Source organism: Penaeus chinensis, chromosome 12 (assembly GCF_019202785.1).
Source record: "Penaeus chinensis breed Huanghai No. 1 chromosome 12, ASM1920278v2, whole genome shotgun sequence".
Lineage (NCBI taxonomy): Eukaryota > Metazoa > Arthropoda > Malacostraca > Decapoda > Penaeidae > Penaeus > Penaeus chinensis.
Window position 1 is genome coordinate 6176622 of NC_061830.1, and position 15014 is coordinate 6191635.

Consider the following 15014-nt stretch of genomic DNA (forward strand, 5'->3'; position numbering starts at 1 on the left):
TCAAGAATTTTTGTCATCTCGAGGTTCGGTTCGTCGCCATAACGCTTTCTTATTAAGATGCTGTGGACTCTACGACACTTGTACAGGAAGGAATAAAAGAAGAGGAGCGTTTCGTCTGTTCTGAGACTCGCGTGGGAGGAAGTCTTTGGAAGTTAAGACCCAACTAATCATGGCTGCTTGCGGGCTTAATATATAGATGTATATATATGTATATATATTTGTATACATATATATGTATATATATATTATTTAGCTATCTATGTATTTATCTGTGTGTGTGGTGTGTGCGTGTGCGTGTGCGTGTGCGTGTGCGTGTGCGTGTGCGTGTGCGTGTGCTTGTGCGTGTGCGTGTGCGTGTGCGTGTGCTTGTGCGTGTGCGTGTGCGTGTGCGTGTGCGTGTGTGTGTGTGTGTGTGTGTATTCCCTCATCTACTTGAACTGCACAGTAGCCCTATATGTCAATTCTAATAAGAAGACGAAACGAATATGTTATTCCTCCACACATGCCAGTCCCTTATCTACATTTCCCTAACTACACGCCCTTTACCCTTAAAACTTCCCACGTCAACAAACGCAAAAGCTCCGTGCCCTTACGTCCTCCACAGACACCTCCCCAAGTGGGTATCTGGGTACATAGACGCCGAAAGGAAGGCTTTGGGTGTGTCACTGTCGCCTCCCGCCCTCGCAGACCCTCGGAATGTGGGGCAGGAATCCCAAGAACGCCCGAGACTTTTCCTTTGGGGTTAATTCTACAGGGTCTTCAGCGCTCGTATGCTTTATATTGAAGGTCTTGGGACATATACAAGAGTTCATTGGGGTTATTTGAGAATTCTCGTCTTTGGTTGATATTGTGTCTTTAGTTTGTTTCTATTTCGAGTACTTGTAGAGGATTTTTTTTTCTTTTTATATCATTTTCTTTTTTTTCGTTGCTGTTATCGTTAAGCAGCTTTCAGTACTGTGGTGTTGAATATATATTTTTTTACGTTTAGATTTGTTTTCAGATACTTTTCTCTTATTCACTTTATTTAATTGTTTAGAAGTTTAAATATATATACATATATCTTTATATTGAAGGTCTTGGGACATATATAAGAGTTCATTGGGTGTGTTTGGTGTTGTGTATTAAATTTTTTTATGAACTCCTTTGTTTCTCATATTTCTTCGGTCATTTCTAAAAGTATATTCATGTATTTCAACTCTTCAGCATTGTACACAAAAAGGATATCCATAAACTTGGTAATTCATTTATAATATTTATTATCCAAAATATAGTAACATCCTTCTATATGAACGGCAGGTTGTCTACATGAAGGTAATAAAACGGGTCTTAACAACTACCAGTCAAAGTAAAGAAAACGGGAAGGAGGAAGGACAAAGTAAAGAAAACGGGAAGGAGGAACGACAAAGTAAAGAAAACGGGAAGGAAGAACGACAAAGTAAAGAAAACGAAAGCAAGGAATGGGAGGAGGAGGGGGGACAATGGAAAAGAGTAGGGGGTAGGGGTGGGGTGGGGGGGCAGGGTGATCGATCAATGTACAATAACAAGGATAAATATGATTTAAAAAAATAGAGGATAGGATATGGTTGTACAAAGTGGAGGCAAAATAACGAATGTGGGGAATAGGAGATAAATACCAAGAAACAAAGAATACAGTGACTTGGAAGAAAATAACTATACAATTTCATGTTTACAAAAACGGAAAACGAAAGAGACATGGAAGGGAAAAACGTCACCGAGTGACGTCATCAAACAAACAAACAAAGGGCAAAGGATAACATAACTTTAAAACGTGTCTTATTTATTGCATTACATTAAAAAACTTAAAAAGGAGGACTCAGGGGAAAAATTAATAATATAAACAGTACTAATTACAATAATCATAATAATTATAATAATAAAAAATAACTATATGGATAGTTATCATAACGATATTCCTAGTTAAATAGAGTAATAACAGTAACAGTAAATACTATTACAAAAAACTATTCTTTTTCATCTATATCTCAATGCAAAATAGAAGACTTTTAACTCATCTCTTCTCTCTCTCTCTCTCTCTCTCGGAAATGATCAATTAACCGAATAATCATCAAAAACCAGGTTCAGTCGCCAGTTCTGATCCGGGTTCAAGATGGCTATCCGTCTAAGGGACACAAAGGCAGAATAGGACGCTAGGCCTTCTCATTTGTGCTGGAGACTCCTCATATATATATATAATATATATTACATATATATAATATATACAATATATACATATATATCAAATATATATAATATATATTAAATATATATATAATATATATTTAATATATATATTAAATACATAATATATGTATATATATATATATATATATATATATTGTAAGGTATGTACATACAAAGAAAGCCGTACAGTGTAGTTTATATAGGCAGTTTAGTTTTAAACAAGTGAAACAACCTAAAGGTGACATACCATACAGCATTCACTTTCTTCACCCGAAAAAAAGGGGTTCACTCAGAACAAAAATCAAAACCGAATAGAAAACCTATTAAAAAAAACATAATAAATACAAACAGAAGACAACCTACAGCGTCTTTTCTTTTGAAAGTGGAGACCTCGTGTTCTATCCTGCCTTTCCATCAAGCGCATCAACTTTCACATGGGTCAGTGTATTGCTACATGTGGGTAGAGCATGGAAGCTGGTGGTGTCCAATGTTGAGGAATACACATGGATGGATGAGTACAGAAAATGGATGGAGAGTACGATCCTGGGGTCCAGCAGGTCAAAAAGTCTTTTTTTTTTTTAACTGTGTGTGTGTGTGTGTGTGTGTGTGTGTGTGTGTGTGTGTGTGTGTGTGTGTGTGTGTGTGTGTGTAAAAAATACGCGTGTACGTCATGATGGGAGTATGAATGAGTGTGGAGGGCGTGGGGAGCGTCATTCAAAATCGGGTTGTTGTTATTGTCTACTACAACTCGAGAACGCAAAGCGCATATGGCAATTACAAGACACCAAACAGTAATAAAATTTGAAAAAAAAAGTAGCGAATAAAGTTTCGCGATCAAACAGACGACCGCAGTCTTAACTAGTCTTACATTCGGATCCAACACTGTTTGAAAAAAATACCGACAAAGCCCCTACAGTATATATAGGCCTCGTATCTTGTATATGTTGTGTAGTAGATATGAGAACACCGTGTCTGAGATCGCTGCTGGACAACACAAGAACAAAAGACATTTTATACCTCCGCCTGGTATGGGCCTACGTGAACTTTACATTGTGGAGACCAAAATAAGGATCAAACTTATTTTTTTTTTAGGCCAGCGGAGTTCCTAGAAGCGTAACACTGCCTTTGACGCACCGCTACTTGGCAATACTGACTGGTAGGCGACGAGTGTGTGATCAAAATGTGTACACATCGCCAGGCAATGGTTAAGCGTGAGTGATCAGTATGTCGCACGGACCGTGTACACAAAAATTTCTCTCGTGTGTGTGTTAATGTCATGGTGTGTACGCGTGTGTACGTGTTATGCTTATAATGTCTGGTTTCGGGAGGAGGGAGACATGTTTACCGCGAGCTCAAGTTTTAAGGAAAAGGGGGGCTGGGGGGAGAATCTTCTCGGCATGCAGTACATGTTATCTGGGGGGGGGGGGGGGGGGGCAAGGGTGGAGGGGAACATACATCTCATCAAAAAAGTTATTTTCTTCACAAAAGCTACATCTAATATCTTCTCTTTATTTATACACAAGTAAAACAATTAAGTACTCTGGGCTTTTACAAAGAGAAACAAGAAAAGTCAGAGGGGAGATAGTACGGCTCGCGGCAGACTCCGTTAAATGTAGTATTTTTTTTAAAGTTTAGGTGATTCGAGTGAAAAAATACAATATCCTATCTCTATGGGGATGAGCACGAATGACAGTCTACGACAATATATAAAGACTTCAGCTTCCATAGTGTATAAGAAAGTTCGACTCCATAAAGGCACTTCGCGGTCGTCAGTTGCCACATTCTTATTTGAAAGAGATCACCAAATCGACTCCTTGTATGTACATGCAAATGTGGGACGTACGTACATAGGAGTGCCATGTACGTACATTCACAATTGCGTATACACACGTCCAGACAATGAATTGTGCGAAGATTACTTAGGGTTGATGTCGGAGGATTCTTAAGGGGGGGGGGGGATATGAAGGGGGAGAGGGGGGAAGGAGGGCCCCAGCGGAGGAAGGGGGTATCAAGAGTGTGGATTTGGCAGTCAGAGGGAGCGCTGCCCCCTCCCCTCCACCGAGCCCGCCCGTACAAAGTGATCCACATATTTGAGCGGTGATATGAATAATGGTAGTCTAGTTAAACTGTACACGTATAAGAAATAAAAAAGCACATTGGCCGTTCGAGTTATAACATTAAAAATATATTACTTTCATTGTATTTATTATTATTATTATTTTTTTTATCTTCAAAAAAGGAAATCAATGTGATACATATGATTTTTTTTTTGTTAATTTTGTACGTAGACCGTTTCACAAATACATATATATGTGTAAATACTCGTGTTAGTTTTTTTTTTCCGATATCTTCTGCTTTAAAGCAATTTACAAGGGGGTTGCATCGCCTCAGGGTCTTGCCAGGTGGGTCATGGGAGAGGATATCCAAAATAATTACCTTTTCTAAACGCCAAATGACAATGAAGGGTTTTGAACCCCACACAAGAAATTCCAAAATCATTTCTACCCTGCTCACACATGGTCAAACCACATCACTACCTGTCGAGCATGACAAGGCAAAGAAAATTACCATATACACCTTAGGATCTTCTCTCTCGCATCCAAGGGGAATTCATTCACTGAATTTCCCTTGTTCTTATCCATCTCTCTTCTCCTTCCTCCCCTTCTGCCTTTAAGAATTTTCCTTCCTATTCCTCTTTCTTTACTTTCCAAATGACCCTGAATGAATGACCTTCCGTTCATCCTTCCGTGTGACCCAGCCTGACCTGATCCCTGAGGAGGTGCGAGTCCGAGAGGCGCGGCGAGGTCACGATTAACCCTTTGATGGCGGGAAAACACAGGTGCACTACGGACTTTTTAAAACACTTTTTTGCCATTTTTTTTTTCTTTCGGAAATGAATATGGAAGTCCAAAACAGTAAGAATATTTATCGTATTTCGAGAAATGTCTCCTCTATTTTTATGTTTGGTTTGGTTTTCTTGTTCTCTCTCTCTCTCTCTCGCTCCACATCAAAGGGAATACATCTATATATATATATTGTAAGGGATTGGTTTGGTTTTTCATTTTGGGTTTTTTTTTCTCTATGCAAAACCCCACCGTCGCCGTCTCGTAAGTTTTTTTGTTTTGTTTTTGTTTTTGGAAAGGTAAGCGTACCGTCTTTCTCAATGTTGTGGTACCAAAATACTGGGAAAAAACAATCTGTATCACGTTTTTGGGTTTCTTTTAAGACTTTTTTGTATTTTTTGAAATATTTATGATTGTTTATCACCTCATAGTGTTGCATCCAGACAACTGTACAGAAGAAACAACGTCTCAAACCTTCACACACATTTTCGCACTCGCTGAAGTTCAACTGATGAACACACTGGTTAGAGGCTCGTGGCAGCCTGAACACCACACTTCATAACTGTTCACATATCTTCCTTAAAAATAAAAGATATTTTCCTCTGAATGAACGTAGCGCCGGCTCGGAGGGCGGAGGAGGTGGCGCCGCCCCCGCGCCCCGTCGCCGGCCGACGCGGTTCCCCGAAAGAAGCGAGATCACTCGTCGAGAAATTTGTACCTGGAAGTTTGGATTATGGCAAGGGGGGCCGCAGGCTCCTCCTGGCCCCTCCCCCCTGCCGTGTGTGGTGACCCGGGGCTCCTCCCCTGGGGCTCACCCGGGTGGGGGGTAGGACACTCCCAAGGGGGGCCGTGTAGGAGGCGAGAGGGAGGGTCACCTTTGGCACTTGGGTGGGGCCGTCGCCGCCGAGGCTGCTCAGGTGGGGAGGTCGGAGCCCCTCTCCTCCTCGTCGTTCCCTCCTTCCGCTCCTCCCTCCCCCTCGTCTTCTTCCCCTTCGTCTCCTCCTTTCCCCTCGTCCTCCTCAGTGTGGTCGTCGGCCCGGGCCCCGCCAGGGCCGGACACTGCCTCCACACCCGCGGGCGGAAGGGCGGGCGGCGCAGGGGACTCCAGGCAGAGCCTAGGGGTGCCGCCCGCGGGCATGGAGGCAGCGGGGGTCAGCCCTCATGAGAAGCGGTCGAACTCGATGCCCGAGTCTGGGGACGTGCGGGCCGGCGTGAGGAAGTGGAGGTGGCGGCAGCGGCACTCGGCCACACACTGGCACTTGTGAGGCGACAGGTTGAGCTGCTGCTGGAAGTCCTGCAGCTGGCCCATGAAGTTGAAGTTGGGGGCTATGTTGGCCTTCTTGACGCGGACGTACTCGTAGGCTTCCTCGAGGTTGAGCTTCTCCTTGTACATGAGGTAGGCGACAGTGATGGTGACGGAGCGAGAGATTCCCGCGAGACAGTGGACCAGCACGCCCACGCCCGCCTCCCGCGCCTCATCTGCAACACGAAAGAAGACACGTTACAACCAGGTTCCAACTCAAGGAAAGGCAATACATTGAAAATACACTGATAAACAGGAGCTTAAATATGATAAGATAAAGCGCTTCCACCTCTATATCAAACACACAAAACATGTTAATCCATGTTACAAGGGTTTCATCAAAAGAAGTCACAAGAGGCGGGAGAGTAAGGAAGGTAAGAAGGTAGGAGGGGGGAGAAGGGATAAGGGGGCAGGGGGGAGGAGGAAGGGGAAAGGGAAAGGAGGACAACGGGGAAGGGGGAAGGGCCCAAAGGGAGCGGACAAGGGGAGGAGGAGAGGAGGGGGAGGAAGGGGCAGGGGGGAGGGGAGGCGGGTACTGTTACCCTGGCCGGGGTGGTCACGTTACGGGGCACGGCGAGCTGCGGCCGCACCGCCACCGCAACACTCGCCGCCCGTCACTGATATGCCGCTACTGTTCGCCCTCACTACTCTAGGCGGCCGGCCGGCCAAGGACCTCGAGACCGCCCATGCCTGGCTGTTTACCTGATTCCCCTTACCCATCAACCGCCCCTCATGCTTGCCTGCCTGCTTGCTTGCTTGCCCTCGTCCCCACTCCCCTCGTCCGCCAGCATCCTCCCACGAGTCCGCACTCCAAACAAACTCCGTCCGCCGAGCCCGGGGCCGCTCCGTGAGACAACAAACACAGATCGCACCACAGCTCGGTTGAAAAATATACCCGGGTGACGTCACGTCCGGTTCTCGCGAGTGAGGTTGAGTAAGGTGAGCCTCCCGCGGGATCATGGGCCGGATTACCATACACCGGGTCTCGGGTAGCCGCCACGACCCGGCCGTGGGACGCTAAGGAACTCCCCTCCGCCGGGGAGTTCCTCTGCTGCAATGGATACGGTGCCGGGGCACAGGTCGGGCGTCGGCATTACGCTCTCGCGCTCTCTTTTCGTTTTTTTTCCCACTCTTTCTCTTACTCCCCCCCCCTCTCTCTCTCTCTGTATATCTCTCACTGTCGTCTTCCCTCCCTCCCTCCCTCTCACTCTCTCCCCTCTTCCTCTACCTGCCCATAGATTCACCCATCTATCACCATCCCCCTCTCTCTCGTTTTTGCGGCCGCTCTGAGCTCCCGAACCCACGTGCACACCTGCGGGCGCTCGCTGGGGTAAAGTCCTTTGCAGAATCATCGAAAGCAAGAATTTTGGCAATCACTCTCATGCATTACTTGGCGTTACTTAGCGACTGACAGATCGCTTCGCAAGCACGTCACCAGGGGGAAGGCAAGCACGCTTTGACCACATAATGATGCTTGTTAACTTGGGGGAGGGGAGGGGAGGGGGAGGGAGGAGGAGGAAGCCCGGGTAATATACACTTTTTTTCTTCTCTATGTTACAGCACGTATCATCAATACAGTCGGGATTGCATTTTCCCAGCCGTGCAACCTCGGCACTTTTGCAAAAGTCCTCCAGCGTGAGCCATTGATCTTCAGAAAATTAGCCAATAGAAAACGCGGACAATACTCTCCAACCTTAAAGGAACAAGTAAAAAAAAACAAACAAACAATAAATCGTCCACGTGGTTGCAACCAAAAAGACGAAATAAAAGCCGTGTGATGCTGTGAATTAACCCATCGAGAGAGAGAGAGAGAGAGAGAGAGAGAGAGAGAGAGAGAGAGAGAGAGAGAGAGAGCGAGAGATAGTCAGTCCAATAGCAAAGAGAGACACCGAGAGAAGAGAAGAGGAAAAGAAAGAAGAAAACTCGCATCCCCCCCTCCACCCCCCCCCCCCACAACACACAAACAAGACTGAAAACCCCCGAGTAATATCTCCCGACAGGTCGCTAAACTCCCTAATTGGCACCTCGTCTATTGAAATCCTCGCGCGCCGGCCCCCCCCCCCTCCCCTCCTCCTCTCCCCCCCCTCCCCCTCGCAGAACCTTGGGTCATGGCCAACGTCCGCGAGCAGGGGACTATTACTACTACTGCTGCTGCTGCTGCTGAGGGCTGCTGCTGCGCGCTCTGCTCCTGCTGAATGGCCTACTCGCCCCTCCTTGTTTGTTTACTTTCGTCCCCGATTGGCTAGGATCTTGTTTTGGGATTTTTTGGGGGGATATAAATGGTATTAAGAACGGCGATCCGTGCGCCATTTTAGACAATTCTGTTGTTGTATGCATTCCCTTGCTAATCCATCCCCCTTATCTCAATGGCAAGATGCAACGCACGCCCGCGAGCCGAATCAATTTTCCCCTTTCCTCTTTCTTTGAACGCAATCTCCCTTTCTTCTTTATTTTTCCTTCTTCGTCTTTCTTAGCTAAGAAGTCAACTCGACCTCCTCCTCTCCTCCCCTTCCTTCCCCCTTCCCTCCCCTCCCCCTCCCTACAAGCCATTTGGATCCCTTACCTCCAGACACTATTACCTACACCCCCTCCCCCTCCCCTCCCCCTCCCTACCTCTACCTTAGCACCCATCCCCCTCCCCCCTCCCCCCTGGCAGCGAGTGACAGGATCAAAGGGAACCGTGAACGTACGACCGTGTGTACATACGTGACTCACAGAAACGCGCACATGGTCTCGGCCAGAAATACACATGAGTCAAAACACAAACGCACGCACGCGAACACGAACACACGAACACACACGCGCGCGCATATAAGGAAGAGAGGAAGGAAGAGAAAAGAAGGAGACAGGAAACTCGGTAGAGAGGGTGATGGACATGTTTAACGATCGGCAACCACGATAGACTACAAATTGCCAAGAGATATTTTGGGAAATTAAAAGCTCGCTTCTTCGGAAATGGCCTTTGTATAAACCTCTAACCCCCCCCTTTCCCCCCCACCTCTCACCCCTCCTCCACCCCCCCCTTCCACCCCCGATCATCTTCAATCATGAATGTGTAAACAGTGGAGCTACACTGACAAGATTGTACCATAACAAACACAGTCCATGCTGTCACGGCCCGAGAAAGGCGAAGAAAGTTGAAAGGCACGAATAAATATGCGCGTTGAGAAGAGGAGACAGAAAAATAAAGAAATCAAATAAATAAATAAGCCATCGTGTAAACATTTCGTGAGTATTTCCTCTCACTTTCACTCGCGTCCACTCGTCACCGCTCACCTGCGTCAGTCGCGATGGAAATAAGTCTACCACCAACTTCCCCTTCTTCCCCTTCCCCTTCTTCCCCTTCGCCTCTTTTCCCCCTCTCTATCTCCTTCCTCTTTTTGTTGTTTTTTTTCTCCTCATTTGTTTGCTCACTTTCTTTTTTTTTCTTTTTCTTCCTCGTATTTTCCCTTCTCGTGGCATCTCTTCCCCTCTTCACTCATTCCTTTTTCGCTTCTCCTTTTCCCTTTCCATCTCCCCTCCCTACCCCTTCCCACTCCTTCCGTCCACCCCCCCCCCCTCGTCTTTTCTATTTTATGTCCACAACAACCAAGGTGGTCCGCGCCTCCCCCCCCCCTGACCCCCTTCTCGTTCTTCCTGCTTCTCTTTCGTCTTCTTCTTCTCCTTCTTCTTCTTCTTCGTCACTGTCTTCTTCTCTTCTTCCTCTTTCTCACTTTTTTTGACCTCGCCTTTTCCGTGCATGACACCAGCGTGGCCAGTCCCTCGAGCATGACACGAGGAACTCCGTAATTTCACCTGACACGAGGCAAAGAGCAGGTGGGGGGGGGGGGAGGGGGGATGAGGAGAGGGGCAAGAAAGTTGGGAGGAGGGAAAGGGGAGAGAGAGATGGGCAAGGAAGTGTGGGGGGGGGGGAAGGGAAAGGGGTTTGGGTTGGGGGGAAAGGGGATGGGGGGGGAAGGGGTTGGGGGGAAGATGGGGGAGAAGGAAAAGGGGGTGGGGGTGGGGGGGGGGAGCAGGGGGATCTTACAACTCCAACAAGATGGGGCCAGAGCTGCTGCTGCGGCTTCGGCACCACCACTGTTATAAATACATGCCGACGAGACCCCTTTGATGTGCACCGCCTCGCCAGGGGGGGCCTCCACCTCCTCTCCCCCCCCTCCCCCCACCCTCCCCTTCCATCCCACCCCCTGCACACCTTCACGCCCACCGACGCCTCGTCCTCCACACCCGCCCTCTCTTTTGCATATCACGCGTGTCCAAGTCGGCATTAAATATTAATCACTATCACCATAAATCTCATCTTCATAATCGCCATTCCGAGAAAAAAAAAAAAATAAATAAATATCCAGCCCCGACGTGTTTTCTCGAAAAGCGGGCGCCATCTTCGGGATCAAGACACCCTTTTAAAAATCACTTACTACACAGAACAACCCTTCCGAGGCACTCCTCCCCTGCCCCATGCCCCTGCTCCTGCCCCCATCGCCGCCGAAGTACTCCTCCCCTGCCCCTGCCCCTGCCCCTTCCCCCACCGCCGCCGAAGTACTCGTCCCTGCTGGCACCATTCCCGTGCGTAGGCGTGGTCCATCGAAGCCCTGGTCACGCCCCCTTCCCCCCCCCCCCGCACGCCCATCCCATACCGAAGAACTTCCTCTCTGAATCGCAACACTGAGCCTACACTGAACATGCTTGCTACTGACACACGTGCGCGAGTCCAGCCATCTGTGCACCTCAAGTGGTCGTAAGTACCATGAAATTAGTGAGGGATTGAGTGAATGCGCGTGTGTGTGTTTGCTGGCGTGTGTGTGTGTGTGTGTGTTTGCTGGCGTGTGTTTGCTGGCGTGTGTGTGTGTGTGTGTGTGTGTGTGTGTGTGTGTGTGTGTGTGTGTGTGTGTGTGTGTGTGTGTGTGTGTGTGTGTGTGTGTATGTGTGTGTGTGTTTGCTGGCGTGTATGTGTGTGTGTGTGTGTGTGTGTGTGTGTGTGTGTGTGTGTGTGTGTGTGTGTGTGTGTGTGTGTGTGTGTGTGTGTGTATGTGTGTGTGTGTTTGCTGGCGTGTATGTGTGTGTGTGTGTGTGTGTGTGTGTGTGTGTGTGTGTGTGTGTGTGTGTGTGTGTGTGTGTGTGTGTGTGTGTGTGTGTGTACGTGCGTGCGTGTACGTGTACGTTTTTGGATTCCGAGTGTGATAGTGCGTGTGTATAAATGTGTGTATAAATGTGTGCGTATGTGTGTGTATACGTGTCTGTGTCTGTGTGTATGTGGGACTCCGCCGCGGTTGCCAACGGAAGTGGGAGGAACTGGGGATTAGATTACGCAGCCACAGAAAGCTGCTCCAGATCCTCGTTCTACGATATCCCCCCCCCCCTCCCCTTATCCTCACCCCCCCCCTCACCCAACTCTGCCTCACCTCTCCCTTTACAAACCTCTAAATCCTGTCTGAGGTTTCTTCTCACGTGCCTTTATCACGTATCCCACATCTCCCATGCCCCCTCCCTCCCTCCCTCCCTCTCTCCTTCCTCCCTCCCTCCCTCCCTCTCTCCTTCCTCCCTCCCTCCCTCCCTCTCTCCTTCCTCCCTCCCTCCCTCCCTCCCTCCCTCATCTCTCTCATCTCCCTCCTTTTACGTACAGGAACTTGATGCTAGAGACCAAAAAGGACTGACAAACTCTAAAAGGGGGGAAGGGGGGGGGGCACCTCCGGTATGAGAGGGCAGACCCAGGGTATTCATCCTCAGAATAGATAAATGCCCCCTTTGAAAGAAAACGGGAAGCAGCCTCGTTGGCACTGATGACGTCACTGCGCTCGGGGAAGGTGGAGGGAGGGGGGGAAGGGGGGAAGGGGGGGGGGGGGAAGAGAGGAGGTGGGTGTGGGGGAGAGGATGAAGACAGGAGGAAGGATGGGGGGGGGGAGGAAGGAAGAGAGGAGGGGGGGAGGGAGGGAGGGAGGGTAGGGAGCGTCACGCAACGCAGGTTACTCCCAAGTGCCACAAGCCAAGCAAAAACGTTCACTGGATTACACTTGTTTCAATGATATTGTTTGCTTTGCTTGTTAGTCACCCGGAGCTCTTTCTAGTTTACGCCATGAAAATTGGATAACGTGAGAGATAGAGAGAGAGAGAGAGAGAGAGAGAGAGAGAGAGAGAGAGAGAGGGAGAGGAGAGGAGAGGGAGAGGGAGAGGGAGAGGGAGAGGGAGAGGGAGAGGGAGAGGGAGAGGAGAGAGAGAGAGAGAGAGGGAGAGAGAGAGAGCGAGAGCGAGAGCGAGAGCGAGAGAGAGAGAGAGAGAGAGAGAGAGAGAGAGAGAGAGAGAGAGAGAGAGAGAGAGAGAGAGAGACTTACTACGGACCGGTCGTGCCAAGAAGAGGCAGCTTCTTGTAAAAGTGTCAGTGTGAAGCGCCGATCCCCAGAGGACCCCGGCGGCCTCGTTAGTGCCAACCCCCCCCCCCCCCCCCCATCAAACTAGCCATTTACTTGCTCTTACCCAGAAAAAAAAAACAATAAAAAAGAAGGCACTTCCAAGAAATAAACAAATAATAACAATAATTAAGCGCAGGACGCAAAACCCCAACAGCGAATTTAGAGGAAGGGACGAGGCAGGGAGAGGAACCCGGAGACGGCTCTTTTCTAGGTAAGGAGACGGGATGCGAGACAGATAAGAGAGGCGGCATCGAGGGGCAATGTGGACGAGAGAGAGATAGAGATAGAGATAGAGAGAGATAGACCTGAAGATGGAATCCAGGTGGATTCCGAAACTGTAGTTTCATTTTCAATTAAATCTAGTTTTACAGTGTGGGTTTTTATATCAGAGAGATAGATAGATAGATAGATAGATAGATAGATAGAGAGAGAGAGAGAGAGAGAGAGAGAGGCAGACTGCATGTACATGGAATGAGTAAAAAAAAGAAAGAAGAGAAGGAGCGAGAGAAGGGAAAAGGAAGAGAGCGAGAGAAGCCATGAACGGAAGTAGCCGTCACGTGGTCCGCCTCCCCCGCCCGACCCTTAAGCCGAAACTCCCCCAGACGAAGCACGGGAGCGCCGACCATCGCGACCCGCCGCTGCCGTATTTGCTAAACGCGCCTCCTTTCGCGATGTCGAAATGGTCGATTCCGCGTCATCGGCGACGGAGATTCGACCGCGAACATTATCGTGCGTTCGCGGGGATTCATTTCGCGCGCATGACACTCCGGTCCTGCTTGCGAGGCGGGCTGGGCATAGTGGCAGAGGGGGGAGGGGGGAGGGGGGATAGGCAGAGAGATAAGGGAGATACGGGCAAATATGGGATATATAGAGGGGAAGGGACGGAAGAGGGGAGAGGGGAGAGGGGAAAGGAAGACAGAAAGAGAGAGAGAGAGAGAGAGAGAGAGAGAGAGAGAGAGAGAGAGAGAGAGAGAGAGAGAGAGAGAGAGAGAGAGAGAGAGAGAGAGAGAGAGAGAGCGAGAGGCGCACCAACACCACCTTGCATCGTGCTACTCGAGAGAGAGAATGCGAGAAAACCACTTTCAATCGACGTCGCTCGCAACCTCCGCGGGGACAGTAACTACCACTCTGGACCAACCTTACAACCAACCCCCCCCCCCCCCCAAAAAAAAAAAAAGCAAAAACAAAACAAGACACGGAACTATTCACCCCCCACTCCCCCACACACGAAAAAAAAACCTTAAAATAAAAATAACAATCCTAAACATTAAAATCGGTACTTCCATTGCCCCCTCGAATCAACACACAACAATCTCCCCTCTACCCCTCCCCCTCCCCCCCTCCTTTCCCCCTTCACCCCCCAACAAGATGATGACAGAAGGAAATCGGCTGCCCGCCCGGTTGGCAACACTTCCGCCCCTCCTCCACATTTCCCGCAACGGATTTTCTCACAAGCTTCGCTCACCCGCCTTTCGCTCCGCTTCGGACAGACAGACACAGACACTCACAGACAGACACGTGTAGACAGACACATAGGAGAGACATATGGGCTCTCTTCTCCCTTTTTCTCTCCCTCAATTTCTCCCTCTTTCGCCCGCAAACCGACTCGCTTTTCTGGCCGGTCGTCCGAAGGGCAAAAACAGGAGAGCAAAGAACAAATAAAAATCGCATACAACAATAACGCAACACCTCCGGCCGAAGAGAGAACCGCCGTTTGGAGATCGAAGGGGAAGAGGGAGGAAGTGGAGAAAAGAGGAAGAAGCAACGGAGAAAGAGAGAGAGAGAGAGAGAGAGAGAGAGAGAGAGAGAGAGAGAGAGAGAGAGAGAGAGAGAGAGAGAGAGAGAGAGAGAGAGAGAGAAAGTAAGAGAGAGAGAGAGAGAGAGGTTAGGGTGGGGGGTGGGGGGGGGGGAAGAGGGCGTGGGAAAGAGGAAGAGAGAAAGAGAGAAAGAGAAAACGTCGAGGAGACGATCGGAAACGGGAAAGCACAAAGATAATCGGGAATTGATAATAAAAGCGTCTCTCTCTCTCTCTCTCTCTCTCTCTCTCTCTCTCTCTCTCTCTCTCTCTCATAGTTTCCTTTTTCAATGCAGTAGTACGTCGCTAGTACCCCCTCCCCCCCTCTCCCCCAGCGAACGAATTCCAATCATTGTCGGGAGGAGAGGAGACGAGGGGAGGGGGGGAGAGGAGGGGAGGGGAGGGGAGGGGAGAGGAGAGAAGACGAGGGGGGGGATGCTGTGGTTAATCTACCTGCTATGCAA

At 48.9% G+C, this 15014-nt stretch overlaps 1 protein-coding gene across 1 annotated transcript in view; it reads right to left on the reverse strand.

The window, feature by feature from the left end:
• Positions 1–1239: 1239 nt before the first annotated feature.
• Positions 1240–15014, reverse strand: part of LOC125030916 (dual specificity protein phosphatase 7-like) — a 55617-nt gene continuing 41842 nt past the window's right edge. The window contains exon 4 of the mRNA XM_047621279.1: positions 1240–6524. Within this exon, the coding sequence (XP_047477235.1) occupies positions 6205–6524 (320 nt within the window). The 3' untranslated portion in view covers positions 1240–6204. The remainder of the gene's footprint in view (positions 6525–15014) is intronic.